Genomic DNA, 15,267 nt, shown 5'->3' with positions numbered 1-15,267 from the left:
TATTTGTTGTGTTATGGGGCCCTCCAGTGTCTGAGCACTATGGTGCCCCATTTCGACAATCCCCACCGACACAGTGCATGCGTGTGGCGGTGGTGCCTTTACAGCTCCAGCCGGCACTGCGCATGCGCGTGACGGTGGTGCCTTTACAGCCCCAGCCGGCACTTCGCATGCGCGTGACGGTGGTGCCTTCACAGACCCGTCAATTGTCCTCCCTTTGAGAGAGGCCGTAGCTGCTCTCAGAAGGGGAACAGCTGACGGACTCTTTATTGTTTTTATTGTTTTTCTTTTCATTTTCTCGAGCTGCGCCCTTGGCCCGAAGCCTGGATGCGTCAGCGGAAAATGTTTTATGACAGAAAAATCAATAAGTGTGTGACATGTGTTTATGCGGACTTGAGGATGGTGTTGAGGCATCTCTCGAGGCGGTGGGAATACATTTAGAGCTGGGGAACCGTAGACTTTCAGCTCTGTCACAGAGGGGAGAAGGAGGGGCTGTCACGCCGCTCGCTTCTTCTTCCTCGGCTGCTGGCCGAAATTCTGGGTTGGCTGCGCCTGGGCTGCAGCCGGAACCGGAGATTTTCTAGGCCAGCTCGCCCTCGTCCCCTGCCTGGGCTGGGGACTCGGGGCGGACTGCGACCTCTGCGTTTTCGGTATTTTGAACCGAGCAGGGTTCGGGGCAGCTTGGACGAAGGGCTGCCGCTGCGAAGGCAGCGGCTGGGCCCTTCGAGGGAGGCAGAGGTGGAGGGCCTCGTCCTCCTTCTTTTTCGACTCGCATCTCCTCTGCATGGAGGCAAGAGCGGAGCCGAAAATCCCCTCGGGAACGATGGGCATGTCAAGCACATCCTCCTTTTCCCGGTCTGGGAGGTTGGCCAACTGGTCCAGAACGGCCGGTCCAGGATTACTCGACATATCCTCACAGAGCTCCGCTTGGTATGCGGTTAGCAGTGAGGAAACGTTCAGAGCCCTGGCGGACAACGCTGCGGCTCTGTAGGACCGTTCAGTCATGGTCGACTGGAAACGGTCCACCTTCGCTGGCAGCGTGGGGTTCCTGCTTGGTGACGGGCCCATCCTCGGTAGGAGGTGGGTTGCCACCAGCAGTTCCATCGGCGGTATGCGGAGCAGGCCGAGCCTCTCCATACCGTCGCAGTCTAGGGAGGAGGCACCCTGGATTGGGGCCTTGTTACTAAAGGGTCGGTCCCTCCACGAGACCGACACCTCATCCAACATCTCCGGGAAGACCGGGAGGAGTTGCCTCCTTGTCCTCGTTGCTTGGGGAGAATGTTTCCCCTCGTAACGGGACCTGGCGGTCTCCTTGGCCATTTCGGGCCACGGGATGTCTAGCCTGGACGCAGCGCGCTGACACGCGGCCTGCAGGTCCATGCTCAGACAGGGCAAAGCTGGTGTGCTATCGCCCGGGAGAGCAGCTATCGCTCCCGGCTTTGCCGTTTGAGCCGATGACATGAAGATATCTTCTTCTTGCTCATCCGAATCAGACAGGAGGGACTCAAAGGTGTCCTCTTCGTCCTCCATGTAGTCTAATTCCAGGACATCCTCTGCGGGCGAGACCATGGTGAGATCTCGCCGGGAGCTCCCGCCCGGTGAGGCGTGGGGCTCCGTTCCCGCGTCTCTTGCCGCCACTGGGTCCCGGCCTGACACGGCGTGGGATCCCGGTTCCGCAGCTGCCGCTGTTAGTGAGCCCCAGACCGACACAGTGAGGGGCTCAGTCTCTGCGGCGGACGCCCCCGTGTCTTGATTGCCAAACGGCGAATCAGTGGACATGAGGGAGTCCTGTTCCAACAAGCTAGCTTGGTGTGCTAGCCGTCGGTGGAGGCTCTTTCGGGTGAAACGGGCACAATGCCCGCACGAGCCGGGGTTTTCAATAGCCTCCTGGGCGTGTTCCAGCCCGAGGCAGGACGAGCAGACCTGGTGTGAGTCTGTGCCTGCTATCTTCAACCCGCAGCCGCATGACCGAGCCTCCGAGTCCCTGACTCCTCTGGTGTGAGGGGGAGAGTCGTCCATCTTGTTCGCCTCGTGACAGGTACGTCGTTGAGAGAAAAGTGTTACCAACCCGTCCTTAATCCGGAGAAAAAGGGACGGTGTGGGTCCTTTGTTCTCAAAGAATATTGACTGGTGTGTCAATATACTTCTAATCCTTTTCTCCTCCGTGAGAGAGAAAACGAAAAGCGTCCTCGCTACCGTGGTGTCGGTAGTAAGGGGAAGCTAGCTAGCAACAGGTGCGTAGCTAGCTTGAGAAAAATCAAAACCTTACCTTACTTTCCGGGGAAAGAAACGGCGAGGTCGATTTTAATACTAACTGGCGTTAGTATTACCGTCTTCTTGCGAAGCAGAAGGAGTAGCCGGCGAGCGCCCGTCGACCGAAATGTTTTGGATTTGGGTTCAGTCTGTGGACCGTTAAGCTTGTCCGGCTACTGTAGAGATGTGCTCTGAAGCGAAAAGAGGTGTTTGAATGACGCATGCGTCGTGGCGCAAGCTACTTATAGGGGGTGATTCCCTGACGTTGACGTCAAAATCACCAGCCAATCAGGATTGGCGTAATGAGATTGATGCTTCTGTTTGCTCCGCGATAGTCCCATAGTGAGACATCGAGGTACTCCAGGGTACCTTTTAATATTGATAGCTATGGTTCAGGGTAGTTAAAAAGCAACAGCAGTTAATGAAAGACACTATCAGGCCAATGGTTCATATGTGCATTGCCATTATGTCAGCATATTTAATTCATTGGAGGAACTAGGATACCTGGTTTGGATCTATACTATATGGCAGGGGTGCCCAACCTTTTTTTAACCGAGAGCTACTTTTAAAGTTGCCAGTCTGCCGAGATCTACCAGTCCAAATAGAGAGGTGTAGCCATTACTGACAGCCTACTACCAGGTAGGTAGGTAGGTACACACTTCTACTTGTATAAAACTGACCTTTGTACGATTAATACCTCATAAAATACTGCAGATCCTTTATCTTACCTCGGCTCTTTCTAATCTACACACATACAAGTATTTAACTGAAGTTACACAACAGTGTTGTTGATACAGAGTTGGAGTTTATTCACACGTCACATACTACAGTGGGTAATGTTTTCAAGAAACATTGAACAGTGCTGCCACATATGACACAGGGAAAAAAGAAAAGACTCTGAACTCTTTCTTTGCCATTATATAAAAACAGTGTTGCTACAAAAGTATAAATGAGGCTTACTAATAAGACAACTCAGATCTGAAGCTACACAGGAATCTGCTGCCAAAGTGCAATAAAAAAGACAAAATTAATAGAATCAAACCCTTTTTTTGTTGCATTTTAGTAGAGTATAAAAATAAATGCCTTTAAAATAGGATGCAAGCAACACTAGTTTCTTAACCTGAATTGATAGTAGACTATAATCAATTTAAGTTTGCATTATTATACCATTTTGTACAATAATTATAATGACTAAGTTCAAACAAACTAAAACTTACAGCTGATTAATAACGGTATCTAACTTGAGTTTTTATTATATCAAAAACCTGTTGAAATGCTACTGTTATTGTTGTTGTTTACTGTCCCCCAAAAGCGCGTCGGTAGCCTCCAGGAAAGCTTCTTTCACAACTTCGCCATCTTTTAAAGACTTCGTGTGTTTCGCAAGAACGTGACTGACACGTTAAGATGCTATGGTAGCAGCCTTGCTCTTGTTGTTGGGCCTGGTGAAAATGGACTGCTGTGCATTTAGCTGTCCTAGAGGCCCCTCCCCTTTTGGAGCGTAGGGCAGAATTAGGAGGGAGTTCCGTCTCGTAGCGTTTGTGCACTGTTTTGAAAATGCCGCTCCTAAATTACCCTTCTTCGATAAAGCCACGCTCGCATTGCAGATGAGACAGATGGACTTTGAATTGGAATAGATACAAAATAATCATCCTCCCACTCCGAGTGAAAATGATATATTTGGGGCTGTTTTGCTTCTGCCATAATTGCGGTCTTGTGTGTGTGCGGACTGTCACTCCTGTTGACACGGACAACGTCAGCGAAATAGTGCCCACTGCCCACCAGCCACGCCCCGACACATGGGGTCACGCCGGCCAATCACAAAGCTTTGATGCGTTCAAGTGCATTATTCTGGCACAGGAAGATTATGTTATAGGACATTAACGATAAAACAGAATATTGTTGTTCTATTTTTAGACACATCTCGCGATCGACTGGGAATCTCCCCGCGATCGACCGGTCGATCGCGATCGACTGGTTGGGCACCCCTGCTATATGGTGTCCCATTTGTCATAGCATATACATAATGCAATCTATGGAGCATTTATTTGATACATTTTGAAGGCAGGGAACTAAAGTGTCTGTGATTTAAAACATTCTCAAATGTCTGCTTTTTCATGCAGGCTCGTCATTACTACCAGATCATCAAGAGGCCGATGGACCTGTCTGTGATCAGAGCCAAACTCAACAAGAGGAATACTCGTCATTATAACTCACCAGAACAGTTTGTTGCTGATATCTATCTCATGTTCCACAACTGTGCAAAGTTCAATTATGTAAGTTAGAAATGGATGTCCTATATGTATTTACACACTTTACAGTTTGTCTTACAGTTTTTCTCGATTGCTATTTTCTTTTTAATTGCTCAGTTTCTCAGAACACTAAACACAATTCACAAAACCACACACCCAAAGTGCAAAACACACTTCATTTCTCCTGCTAAGTGAAGAACTGCACTCAAAACTACATAAACACTTTCCAAATGCAAATTTAGCACCAAATATAACACACTTCATTTATAATACTAGATGGTTTGACCACCCAGCTACACACTGCTGAGCATCATCTAAAGCACTTTCATCTGTTATGGGCTGTGCTCTGTACATAGAGGTTTCTGCAGAGAAAGATTGCTGGAGTTTACAGAAATACAGTAAATGAAGAAATACAAATGAGTTGTTGAAAAAAAAATCATATTTTATCAAAAATCACATTGTGCAACATGCATCTCAGCACATAGTTACTATGTGTGATTGTTTGCCAAAACCCAGTTTGTAACTGCTGCTTCCTGGGCCTCATTGGAAATCCTTAGCCTTCCACCTCTTTGTGTCTCAGTCCTTCAGATAAACAACAAAGATGTAGTGGTTGGTCTGTGTCTGTATTGCATAAAAGTGAGTTTACCACAGTACATTGTGCAGGATTGTTGTACAGTTATAGTATGCAACATGCCAACAACTCAATCACAGTAATGAAGTAAATACGTTTCACACAACAGATATAAGCACTGATATATCATGAGTTATGCAGAGCTACAAACTGGTAACCTGTTTTCAAGTCTAAGTGTCCGGATTTCAGAGGCAACAGTAAATCGGCTTAGATTAGGCTGAACCCTCCGTCCAGCCTCTCTCATGGTCACACCATGGTTGATAACATTTCATTTCATTAGAGAGTACTCTTCCTCCTCCTCTCCTCTTCCCCTTGCTCTTGCTTCTATGTTGGCTTCCATTGTTGCTGTAAGAAAGTTCTCACCTGTGGTCTTTTTATAGTGCTAACGTCCTGATTGATGAGCCAACAATTATGCTATCAGGTGTTTGGTCAGGTGGAACGTGTTTCTTGATCATTGGTCCATGTGTGAGGCCTTTTGAATATCAGTGTTTTAAACCTGCTAACACGTGACTTTATGTCAGATTCCTGTGTCTTACGTGGAGAAACGTGTGCAGTGGTTTGCAAAAAGTGCCATGTTGATTTGAAAATTGTGTGAAAACGTGTTTAGAGTTTTGGAGATTTGAGCCGATGTTTTGCTCTTTGAGTGTCAGTTAAAATAATTGTGCTTTATGTATAATTTTAGTGTGTTAGCAATCGAGAAAAACTGTAATGATAAACATAATGAGTCAGTACTTCACAAGCGCTGATCGGAGTGTTATAGCTTTTCTCTCTCTGACCACAGCCTGACTCTGAGGTGGCCCAAGCAGGCCGCAGCCTCGAGGCGTTCTTCACTTCCAAGCTGAAAGATGTTTACCCGGACCGAGTTTTCGTCGTGGCCGAGGCGGACTCTGACAGTGATGAGTACGATGAGGCCTGCAGGACGGCAGAGAGCGGATTCCCCTGGCCAGAGCGGAGAGAGCAGTGCCACAGGAAGAGAAAGAGGAGACACTCTCTCAAGTCCAGGAGACAAAACCTCTGACCAGAGGGGCACAAAATGCAACCATGTATATCTGGGTAATTGTACTGTTTTTTTATTTAGTAGCCAGTGGGGCCGTGACAGTGTCTGTAATCTATTTGTGGTTGGCTATAATATCACAGTGCTGCCATCGGATGGCAGCTAGACATACTGGAAGAACAATACTTCAACTATTTGAAATACTACCTAATGCTGGAGCAATTATTATCCCTGCAGACTTCAACTATTGCTATTGAATTATGTTGTGTCTGCAATTATAGTTTGAACCTCAGCAAAATGTAACATTGTTTCCAACAAAGAAAAAAAGAAAGAAATAAGACCGATCGGAGCAGTAGAGAGGTTACAAACTGATTAAAACCGCTTCAGTTACATGCTATATGCTACACAGAGTTTGATGGCTTTCTTCTGCAAACGCTAAGATGATGCTGTAACACTTTACTATAGTATTATATTTTGGCTGTTCATGATTTACTTCTGCTGCGCTAAACATATCATTTATGATTCACTTTCAGACCTCCTAAAATCACATAACTGATGTTATATACTATATTTTACAAGGAGGATGAGGATTATTGTGGATGTTTTTTAGCTCTCTTTGCGTGCTTATTATTTGTTTTTTCTAAGTGAGCATAGCTTTGATTATACACAACACTTTGAACCTTTGCTACTATATGGGTAAATACTTATTTGCCGTATTCTAAAACGCTCGACATATGTATACATATTTAACTGTATAGAACTTTATTTTTTACTATATTTGTCATTTGAATGACTTAATGGTTGCAGGCAATTATCATAGGTTGGATTATTGATATAATGATGCATCTCAGTAGCTTTTCAAAAAGGCAGCAATGAATATTGTAGACTTTGTCTGTGATGCAGAATGCGAGTGATTTATGGCACTATAACCAGTGTTAGAACTCGTGTAAGTTCATGTTTGTTAGAGGATTTAACATCCGGATGAAACAACCCAAGACATTTACATTTTTTTCTTAACGAAATTAAGTTTGTGTATTCATTATGTAAGCGTTATGTTCTGATGTGTTTCAGCAAACATGTTGTTCTTCTTTATTATCTAATTATCTCAGGCTTAGTCAGAGAGTCAGGCATTCATATTATTCAGTATTAATGGTTATTTGTAGATCCACACTGTTGAGAGAAAATACATTTTATAATACACACTGTTGTAGAGCATTTCCTGTTTTTAAATAATGTTTACTTGCTTCCTGCAATTACATTTTAGTTGACTTTAAGATAAATGACTGCACAAATTATTGTCTGTACACTCTTTGGTCATTGTCAGGGAGTAATACGAAAATAAGTAATACAGTATACAGTATGTAGTGTTACTTCTTTAAATGAATACATGTAATACTATTTCCTATTATATAAGGGAAGACTGATAACATATTTATCAGTCTCAACTAGTTAATGTCACTGTTGTCAAATGTCTTTATTCCTTTTTTACTGTAACAGTCAACTATAAATGCAACATATATTATTATCAATAAAATGAATTCAAGTGAAAATATATTTGATTATCATTTTCCTTTCTGCTATTGTAAATCATTATATGTTTCAGGAGAAAAACAAATGGAAGAAACAGTTTTATCTTTTACAGGATCACATAAACTGTAAATATGTATCTTTTGTATACAACCAGAACTCAATATGAATTGCAGCCATTTGAAGTTGGACCTAAAGGTTTGGCAAGAGGTTTTTTCAGCTTCTTCCCCAAAAATCATACAAATGGTTTAGGATTACCCTTTATTTGCTTTGGGAGGAGACGCATCTCCAGTAGTTCAAAAATATGTGATAAAATATGACATTTTCCTTCAGATCATAAATTAATTTCAGTACCATTTGTTTATATTAAAGTCTTTCAATTTGGATTTGATTTTTCCATTACTCAAAAGAGTCCAAGCAGGTTTAGGATTGTGAATAAAACATGATTTTTGGCTCAAATATCTTCCATCTTCTAATCTAATTTAACTGTGTCTTCTCTGATTAATCTTACTGATGATGATGATTGAAGTATCCAGAGCCAATATCGCTCTCTGAGATAATAAATCCAGTGTGTTTGTTTTGGATGATAAAACGGTTTCTGAGTACAGAGTGAAAGCACCAGAGGCCCCACTGGAATTTGTTATTGTAGAAAGCTGCAGAAGATGATTGTGCAGATTTTGTAGCAATCATTCCAACATGGCAAGAAAAGCATTTATATGCTCTTACTGTTACGTGCAACTTTTCATTTTAAAATGAGCAATACCATTTTTATGAAACAGAGGCAAATAAACAATTTAAGAAAATTCTGAGCACAGAAGAAGATACAGAATGAGTTATAAAGTAGGCCAAACGCCCACACTAAAATGAAGTAATGCTTACATCATTATATGTCATATATGTGTTGGGTCTGTTACAGTGTCATAATGATTTAACATAGTTTGTTTGAGTTGACTTGTTTACCACAAACAAGATGAAACCGCAAGCTAAAAAAGGTGTTCAGAAAAGTCCTCATTGCTTCTGAAACCTTTGTGATTGACAAATATTTTAAAAAACAATAATAATACAGAGGTTTTAGCCTTAGTTTTAAACCTACTATGACTATGCACTATATAAGAGTCAAAGCCCAAACATTACCCACAGAAATAAAAGAGAATTCATTTCTTTCAAAAGTTGAATTATGAGGTCATATAGCTACAGTACCTTTTTGTAAATACCACTGAAGGCACTGAACTACACATTATGTCACTGAGATATAACATGTACCTCCAAAGCAGACCGTATAGCTGTAAGAAAGTTAGAGGTGCTTGAGGTGAGAGGGGGACATTCGGGGACTTTTTTGCCCAAAAATATGGCCTTTCCCATCAGGCCGTTGTTTATGACCCTGACCTGTAACCATCCGTCAACCTGCCATGATTGGCAGAGCTCTGATGGGGATGCAACCAGCCTGAGGGGTGGCACCTCCTTGAAGACTTCTCTCAGGGCAAACAAATCTAATTATGGTTTTGGCAAGTTTGCTAAGCCACCAGGAGCAATCCATATCTTCTTCTATCTTTAATCTTTTTGACACTTGCCTCTGTTTCTTTTGGCCTGCTCTGAATTTCTTGACCTTAAAAACCTTTGTTTAAAGCTCAAACATTTTTAAGCCATTTATCACTACTTTAGATTTAAAAAAACCGATATGCTCTCAAAATAATTGTTTTAATCTGTTTGTGTAAGGCATTAGAGGAGCACCAACAAATAGATTTTTGGTGACCTTGCTGGCTCTGCCTCACATTTTGAAAATGAGTAGAACAATGTTCCATCGCATTTAAAACAATTTTGTGAGTGTGTCTCAAATTTAAGGGGAATAGTTTGTAATTGTTCTTTATTTCACAAAAGTATTTCATGCAGACAATCTGTCTTAGACTTAGTCATGCAATAGAAAGGGGGGATGTATTTTATAAATACATTGATTTGTGTAGAAAGGAGAATTTATAAAACAAATCCCTGGTGGGGTGTTTGATTGTTGTTAAATATAAGGACCACCGTAGTACAACTCATAAGTGCAGTTTGACATCAGTTAAGTGATTCAACATTCATTGTTTATTGAAAGACACAAAAACATCTCTACTGTGGTTTTTTTTTTCTTCTTCTAAAGAATAAGACAAAGGTGTTATATATCAATGCTTTGGTCAGGTGGCATTTTGCTATGTTTTATTCTCGATTAAGGTTTGTGACCTTTTAGTCTGCAGTCCTGGAGTAAAACATTACAGGACAGGAATGAGATACTGCTGTGACCTTTGGTGAACAATGAGGAGGGCAAACAGAGAAGCACTGAGAGAAAAATGAGATCTGACCAGGGAACAGTCTTTGAAATCAAAGTTTGGAGTCCTTATGTGAGGATGCTGAAGCTTTCTGCCGAATCAAGGTCAACAGACATGTTACATTTTAACCTTAACATATGCTGGCATTTTATAGTCTGTGGGTTCCTTTTGCAACTCTAACATATTTGTCATATCATAGCTTTCTAGGTATCCAACATCCTGATTGTCCTTTTCTTTCTATCTTTTGTATACTTTGGGGAGATGTGGGGCTTGTTATTCTCCACACATGTCTTATAACCTGTTTGTATCATTTTATCTTTTTTTATATCGGCGCTTGCAAACCATGTGTAGTCGGCTGAGAAGGGGCAGTACTCTCAGTAGGGACGTGTCGAGGTGAAGCAGCTCTTCCTAACACTAGCCTATGAAGTTCGTAGAGTGCAGAAGAGAGAGAAGACGAAGGAGACTTTAACAGGTAATTTTCTTAAACCTGCATGAATGAAATTAAGTTGGTCTTGCTGGGAGTGAGGGTGCTGGTAAAACAGGTGAGCATACTGTTTATATTATCCTATATCTACATGCCTGACCTCTATTTAACTTATACATTTCAGTATACTCCAAAATGAAAATGGTTTATACGTCATCGAAGAAACAAGTTGAAGCCTTGGGAAATGTCCAATTTTTATATTATTATACTTATCTGCTACTTTACAATTTGCAATCTCGGTTGTAAGCAGATGAACATCCAATTTCAAATGTCAATGTTCTTACTGTTATAATCTCCCTATTGCTGATCTGGTGAGATTCCTGACAAAAAGTATTATTAAAGAGCGTTATGTCATACTGCTTTCAAAGGTTTTACAATGTGTTTTTTTCAGCCTCTTATTTATTATGTTTTAGCAATTTACGGTGTCTGAAAAAACTATTTTTCAGTCTCTTTTTTTTCTGTGCTTTAAAGGTCCCATGTCATGGCCATTTCTACTGATCATATTTCCATTGTTGAGGTCTACTAGAATATATTTAAATTGTGCAATTTTACAAAATCACATTTGTTTCTCATACAGCATCTCTGTATAGTATGTGTATTCGCCGCTGCTTCGAGCTGCAGCGAGGAGCGGACAGGTTTCCGGGTCGGCGATACAGCTAGAACAAGCGAAACTCATCCTGAGCACACACAAACACTCACAGCCGAAGTAAAAACCATAAGTTGAGTAAGAAAAAGGTTTATAACGCTGTGAGCATGGGTCTGCGGAGAGCATTTCTCCGCGATCCCAACTCGTCTATTACCAACCAGGGAGCTCTATGCAAGTCAATGGGACTCCCTGTTAGTTAGCCAAGGGATCCTGGTGTGTGAGGTGCTCCGTGGATTGGTCCATTTGGGCCAATCCGGTCATTTGTTGTTGATTTGGGTATTCACACATCACAGAACCCAGGAAGCAAACAATGGAAAATGAGAAATCTCCAACTAGGCGTTTTGGGGCAGCATAGACAGGTATTTTCTGTGTTAGAGTTTTACTCGCTACAAGGTGTATGAGGGTTTGTGACTCTGCAGACCGTTTACATGCATAAACACCTTCATAACACATAAGGGGACGGGTAATAACCGGAAAAGCATGATATCGGCCCTTTAAATCAGTGATTTGCATATTTTACCATCACACAATGTTTACCTGAGAACTGTTATATAATGACAGTTTGCAGAGGCGTATGCAATTTCAAACATCTTCACTTTTGGTCTAAAAGAGTTGGCTTGTTTGTGTTTGCCCCCTATGAGCAATCATGCACACATTAATTAGTCATTGTCCCATAGTTTGACTAAACTGGCACCATACTGTTTAGTTGTGGCTATTGTCTTCAGTACTATACAACATTTACCAGTTTATGTTTTGGTTTAAAATCATACCCTGTCACTAAGAGCACATTTTAAAGATTTGGTTGCCGTTATTGCTACAGAAGACTACACAAACGGTTTTCTTTACCTCTCTGTTTTTACTTGTATTGACTCCAGACTGAGTGTCATATAAAAGGATCTTTGTGACTTGGCTGCATACTGTCAAGCCTCTAATTAACTGTCTCTTTTGGCACACTGCTTGGTCATTTTGCCAAATGTTTGACCATTTCTCTCATAACTTTTGAAGTTTATTTTCATTTTGGATTGTACAGTACATATAAGTGGAAACTCACAGCACATTCAACAACACACATGGTCATTATCGAAGGTGCTCTTTTTATGTAAATTGAAAAGGGATCAAATATAGACAAATAATTGCATTTTACTAAATGTTTGCAAGATGGCAAAAGTGGACGAACACTAGCAGCTAAATAGACTGAAAATAGACTGTAATAGAATAACCGTTTGCAGAGAGGTATACAATTTCAAACATCTTTACTTCTGGTCTGAATTAATTGGCTTTTTGCCCCGAGCAATCATGCACACAGTAATTACAATAATCATTGTTCCATGGTTCGACTAACCTGGCACCATGTTGTGTGCATTGCCTCTTATAAGAAATATGTTTTATTTACTGTGTTGAACTCTCCATTTGTGTTTTAATATTTATCGATAAGCATTTGCTTCCTAGCATATTGCACTTTTGCATGATCATTTTACTTCTTTGCGGATTCTTTATCTCATAAAAGGATGTCCATTGATTGCAGACAGTTTAATTTGGTTTATATTTAATACATGTGCCTAGGCAGGAATAATATGTTTTGATAATAAAAGGATAATTGATTTTAGGCGAAGAATGCTGGTTATAGTCTTCTGTCGTGTACAAAATGTAATTGAATGTTTTGGTTTAAAGGTTTATATAACAGTACCCTGTCACTGAGAGCACACTTTAAAGGTTCGGTTGACATATTTGCTACAGCAGCAGACTACTGTATGCACACATGGTTTTATTTTAAAAACGTTTACTTTTATTGATTAAAGAGTCATAATGTATAAAAGGATCCCAGTGACTTGGCTGCTTACTGTGATGCCTCTAATTAACTGCCTTTTTAAATATTTGACAATTTTTCTCATAACTTTTTTATGCTTTTCATTACAGTTTTTCTCGATTGCTAACACACTAAAATTCTACATAAAGCACCATTATTTTAACTGACACTCAAAGAGCAAAACATCGGCTCAAATCTCCAAAACTCTAAACACGTTTTCAGCTTTTCACACAATTTGCAAATCAACATGGCACTTTTTGCAAACCACTGCACACGTTTCTCCACGTAAGACACAGGAATCTGACATAAAGTCACGTGTTAGCAGGTTTAAAACACTGATATTCAAAAGGCCTCACACATGGACCAATGATCAAGAAACACGTTCCACCTGACCAAACACCTGATAGCATAATTGTTGGCTCATCAATCAGGATGTTAGCACTATAAAAAGACCACAGGTGAGAACTTTCTTACAGCAACAATGGAAGCCAACATAGAAGCAAGAGCAAGAGGAAGAGGAGAGGAGGAGGAAGAGTACTCTCTAATGAAATGAAATGTTATCAACCATGGTTTGACGATGAGAGAGGCTGGACGGAGGGTTCAGCCTAATCTAAGCCGATTTACTGTCGCCTCTGAAATCCGGACACTTAGACTTGAAAACAGGTTACCAGTTTGTAGCTCTGCATAACTCATGATATATCAGTGCTTATATCTGTTGTGTGAAACGTATTTACTTCATTACTGTGATTGAGTTGTTGGCATGTTGCATACTATAACTGTACAACAATCCTGCACAATGTACTGTGGTAAACTCACTTTTATGCAATACAGACACAGACCAACCACTACATCTTTGTTGTTTATCTGAAGGACTGAGACACAAAGAGGTGGAAGGCTAAGGATTTCCAATGAGGCCCAGGAAGCAGCAGTTACAAACTGGGTTTTGGCAAACAATCACACATAGTAACTATGTGCTGAGATGCATGTTGCACAATGTGATTTTTGATAAAATATGATTTTTTTTTCAACAACTCATTTGTATTTCTTCATTTACTGTATTTCTGTAAACTCCAGCAATCTTTCTCTGCAGAAACCTCTATGTACAGAGCACAGCCCATAACAGATGAAAGTGCTTTAGATGATGCTCAGCAGTGTGTAGCTGGGTGGTCAAACCATCTAGTATTATAAATGAAGTGTGTTATATTTGGTGCTAAATTTGCATTTGGAAAGTGTTTATGTAGTTTTGAGTGCAGTTCTTCACTTAGCAGGAGAAATGAGGTGTTTTGCACTTTGGGTGTGTGGTTTTGTGAATTGTGTTCTGAGAAACTGAGCAATTTAAACAAAAAAGTGTGTTAGCAATCGAGAAAAACTGTAACTTCTCAGGTCTTTGAATGAAAACATGCTGTGTCAGAGACGAAGCAGCAGGTGTTTCCTGTGGGAGCCAGTGAACTGGGCAGATGGATTTGTAGTGGTGTATAACATCTGTGACTGACTTTCCTTCCTCAACACCCAAAGCATCCTGCCACAGATCAAAGAGATCTGTAAAGGGTGAGTGACCACAGTCTGCTGAGAATGAAGCCAAGAGAGGACTTAACTTTGATGCGATAATGAGTCGCATTCCTGAGATGAATGTTTACCAGCATATCCGTACGAGAATCAATGTTGTATGCTTGGAGTGAGAAACTGCATTCCAACATGCTGTACTGGAAAGAGCAAAACAATATGAAAGCGTGCGAGCACAATGGGTTGAGGACATTTTGACTTTGGATTCATAAAACCTCAAAACACCTTCAATTATTGACAAGCTAAGTAACCCTGTATGTGTTGTATCCACCTCTCATTTAATGCTTTCTGAGAAGGGATAAAATATACATAAAGAATTGCATTTTATTTAATGACTGTGGATGAACAGTGGCAGCTGGAGAAGATGAAAACAGTTGAAAATTATCAATAAGCACTAAATATGTGCAATAAAGCTTACATTATATCCACTGTCTGGTCAAAGTCTAGTAAACATTTTCTACATTTTAATTACAAAACACTACTTTTACTGAAATAGAAGGACATCAATTACCTAACACCATGCATCATCGGACATACTGAAAAGTATAGTAGACCACATTTAAATATGGGTTTCTGGGGTGCAATTAAATGTAATGCCAAAATGAAGTTAAGGTTAGATTTAGTAACACCTAACATTTGTTTAGTAACAAAACTAGAGAATATTTTTCACAATATTATAACTCTGGGAGAAGAGCCACTCTCCAAAAAATAAATACTTGTTGCTAATTATACTTCTCTAGGCTGCTTTTAATCAAGGACCTTCATTTGCAATGGAATCTTATCTGTGTTATTCACACTTTTACATTATGCAAA

General features: G+C 40.8%; 1 protein-coding gene across 7 annotated transcripts in view; it reads left to right on the top strand.

Moving 5' to 3' along the window:
• The window catches only part of trim66 (tripartite motif containing 66), a 34,386-nt gene extending 20,548 nt beyond the window's left edge, over positions 1–13,838 (top strand). For 3 of the 7 annotated variants that reach the window (XM_034217930.1, XM_034217893.1, XM_034217901.1), the window contains 2 exons: positions 4,371–4,523; positions 5,912–7,669. In XM_034217930.1, the coding sequence (XP_034073821.1) occupies positions 4,371–4,523; positions 5,912–6,148 (390 nt within the window). In that variant the 3' untranslated portion in view covers positions 6,149–7,669. Of the gene's footprint in view, positions 1–4,370; positions 4,524–5,911; positions 7,670–10,305; positions 10,809–11,015; positions 11,128–13,761 lie in introns of those variants that run through there. The other 4 variants (XR_004569156.1, XR_004569157.1, XR_004569153.1 and 1 more) reach the window with 4 other exon arrangements.
• The last annotated feature ends 1,429 nt before the right edge of the window (positions 13,839–15,267 follow it).

Source organism: Gymnodraco acuticeps, unplaced genomic scaffold (genome assembly GCF_902827175.1).
Source record: "Gymnodraco acuticeps unplaced genomic scaffold, fGymAcu1.1, whole genome shotgun sequence".
NCBI classification, from domain to species: Eukaryota; Metazoa; Chordata; class Actinopteri; order Perciformes; family Bathydraconidae; genus Gymnodraco; species Gymnodraco acuticeps.
This window is presented reverse-complemented; position numbering and strand designations above follow the sequence as displayed.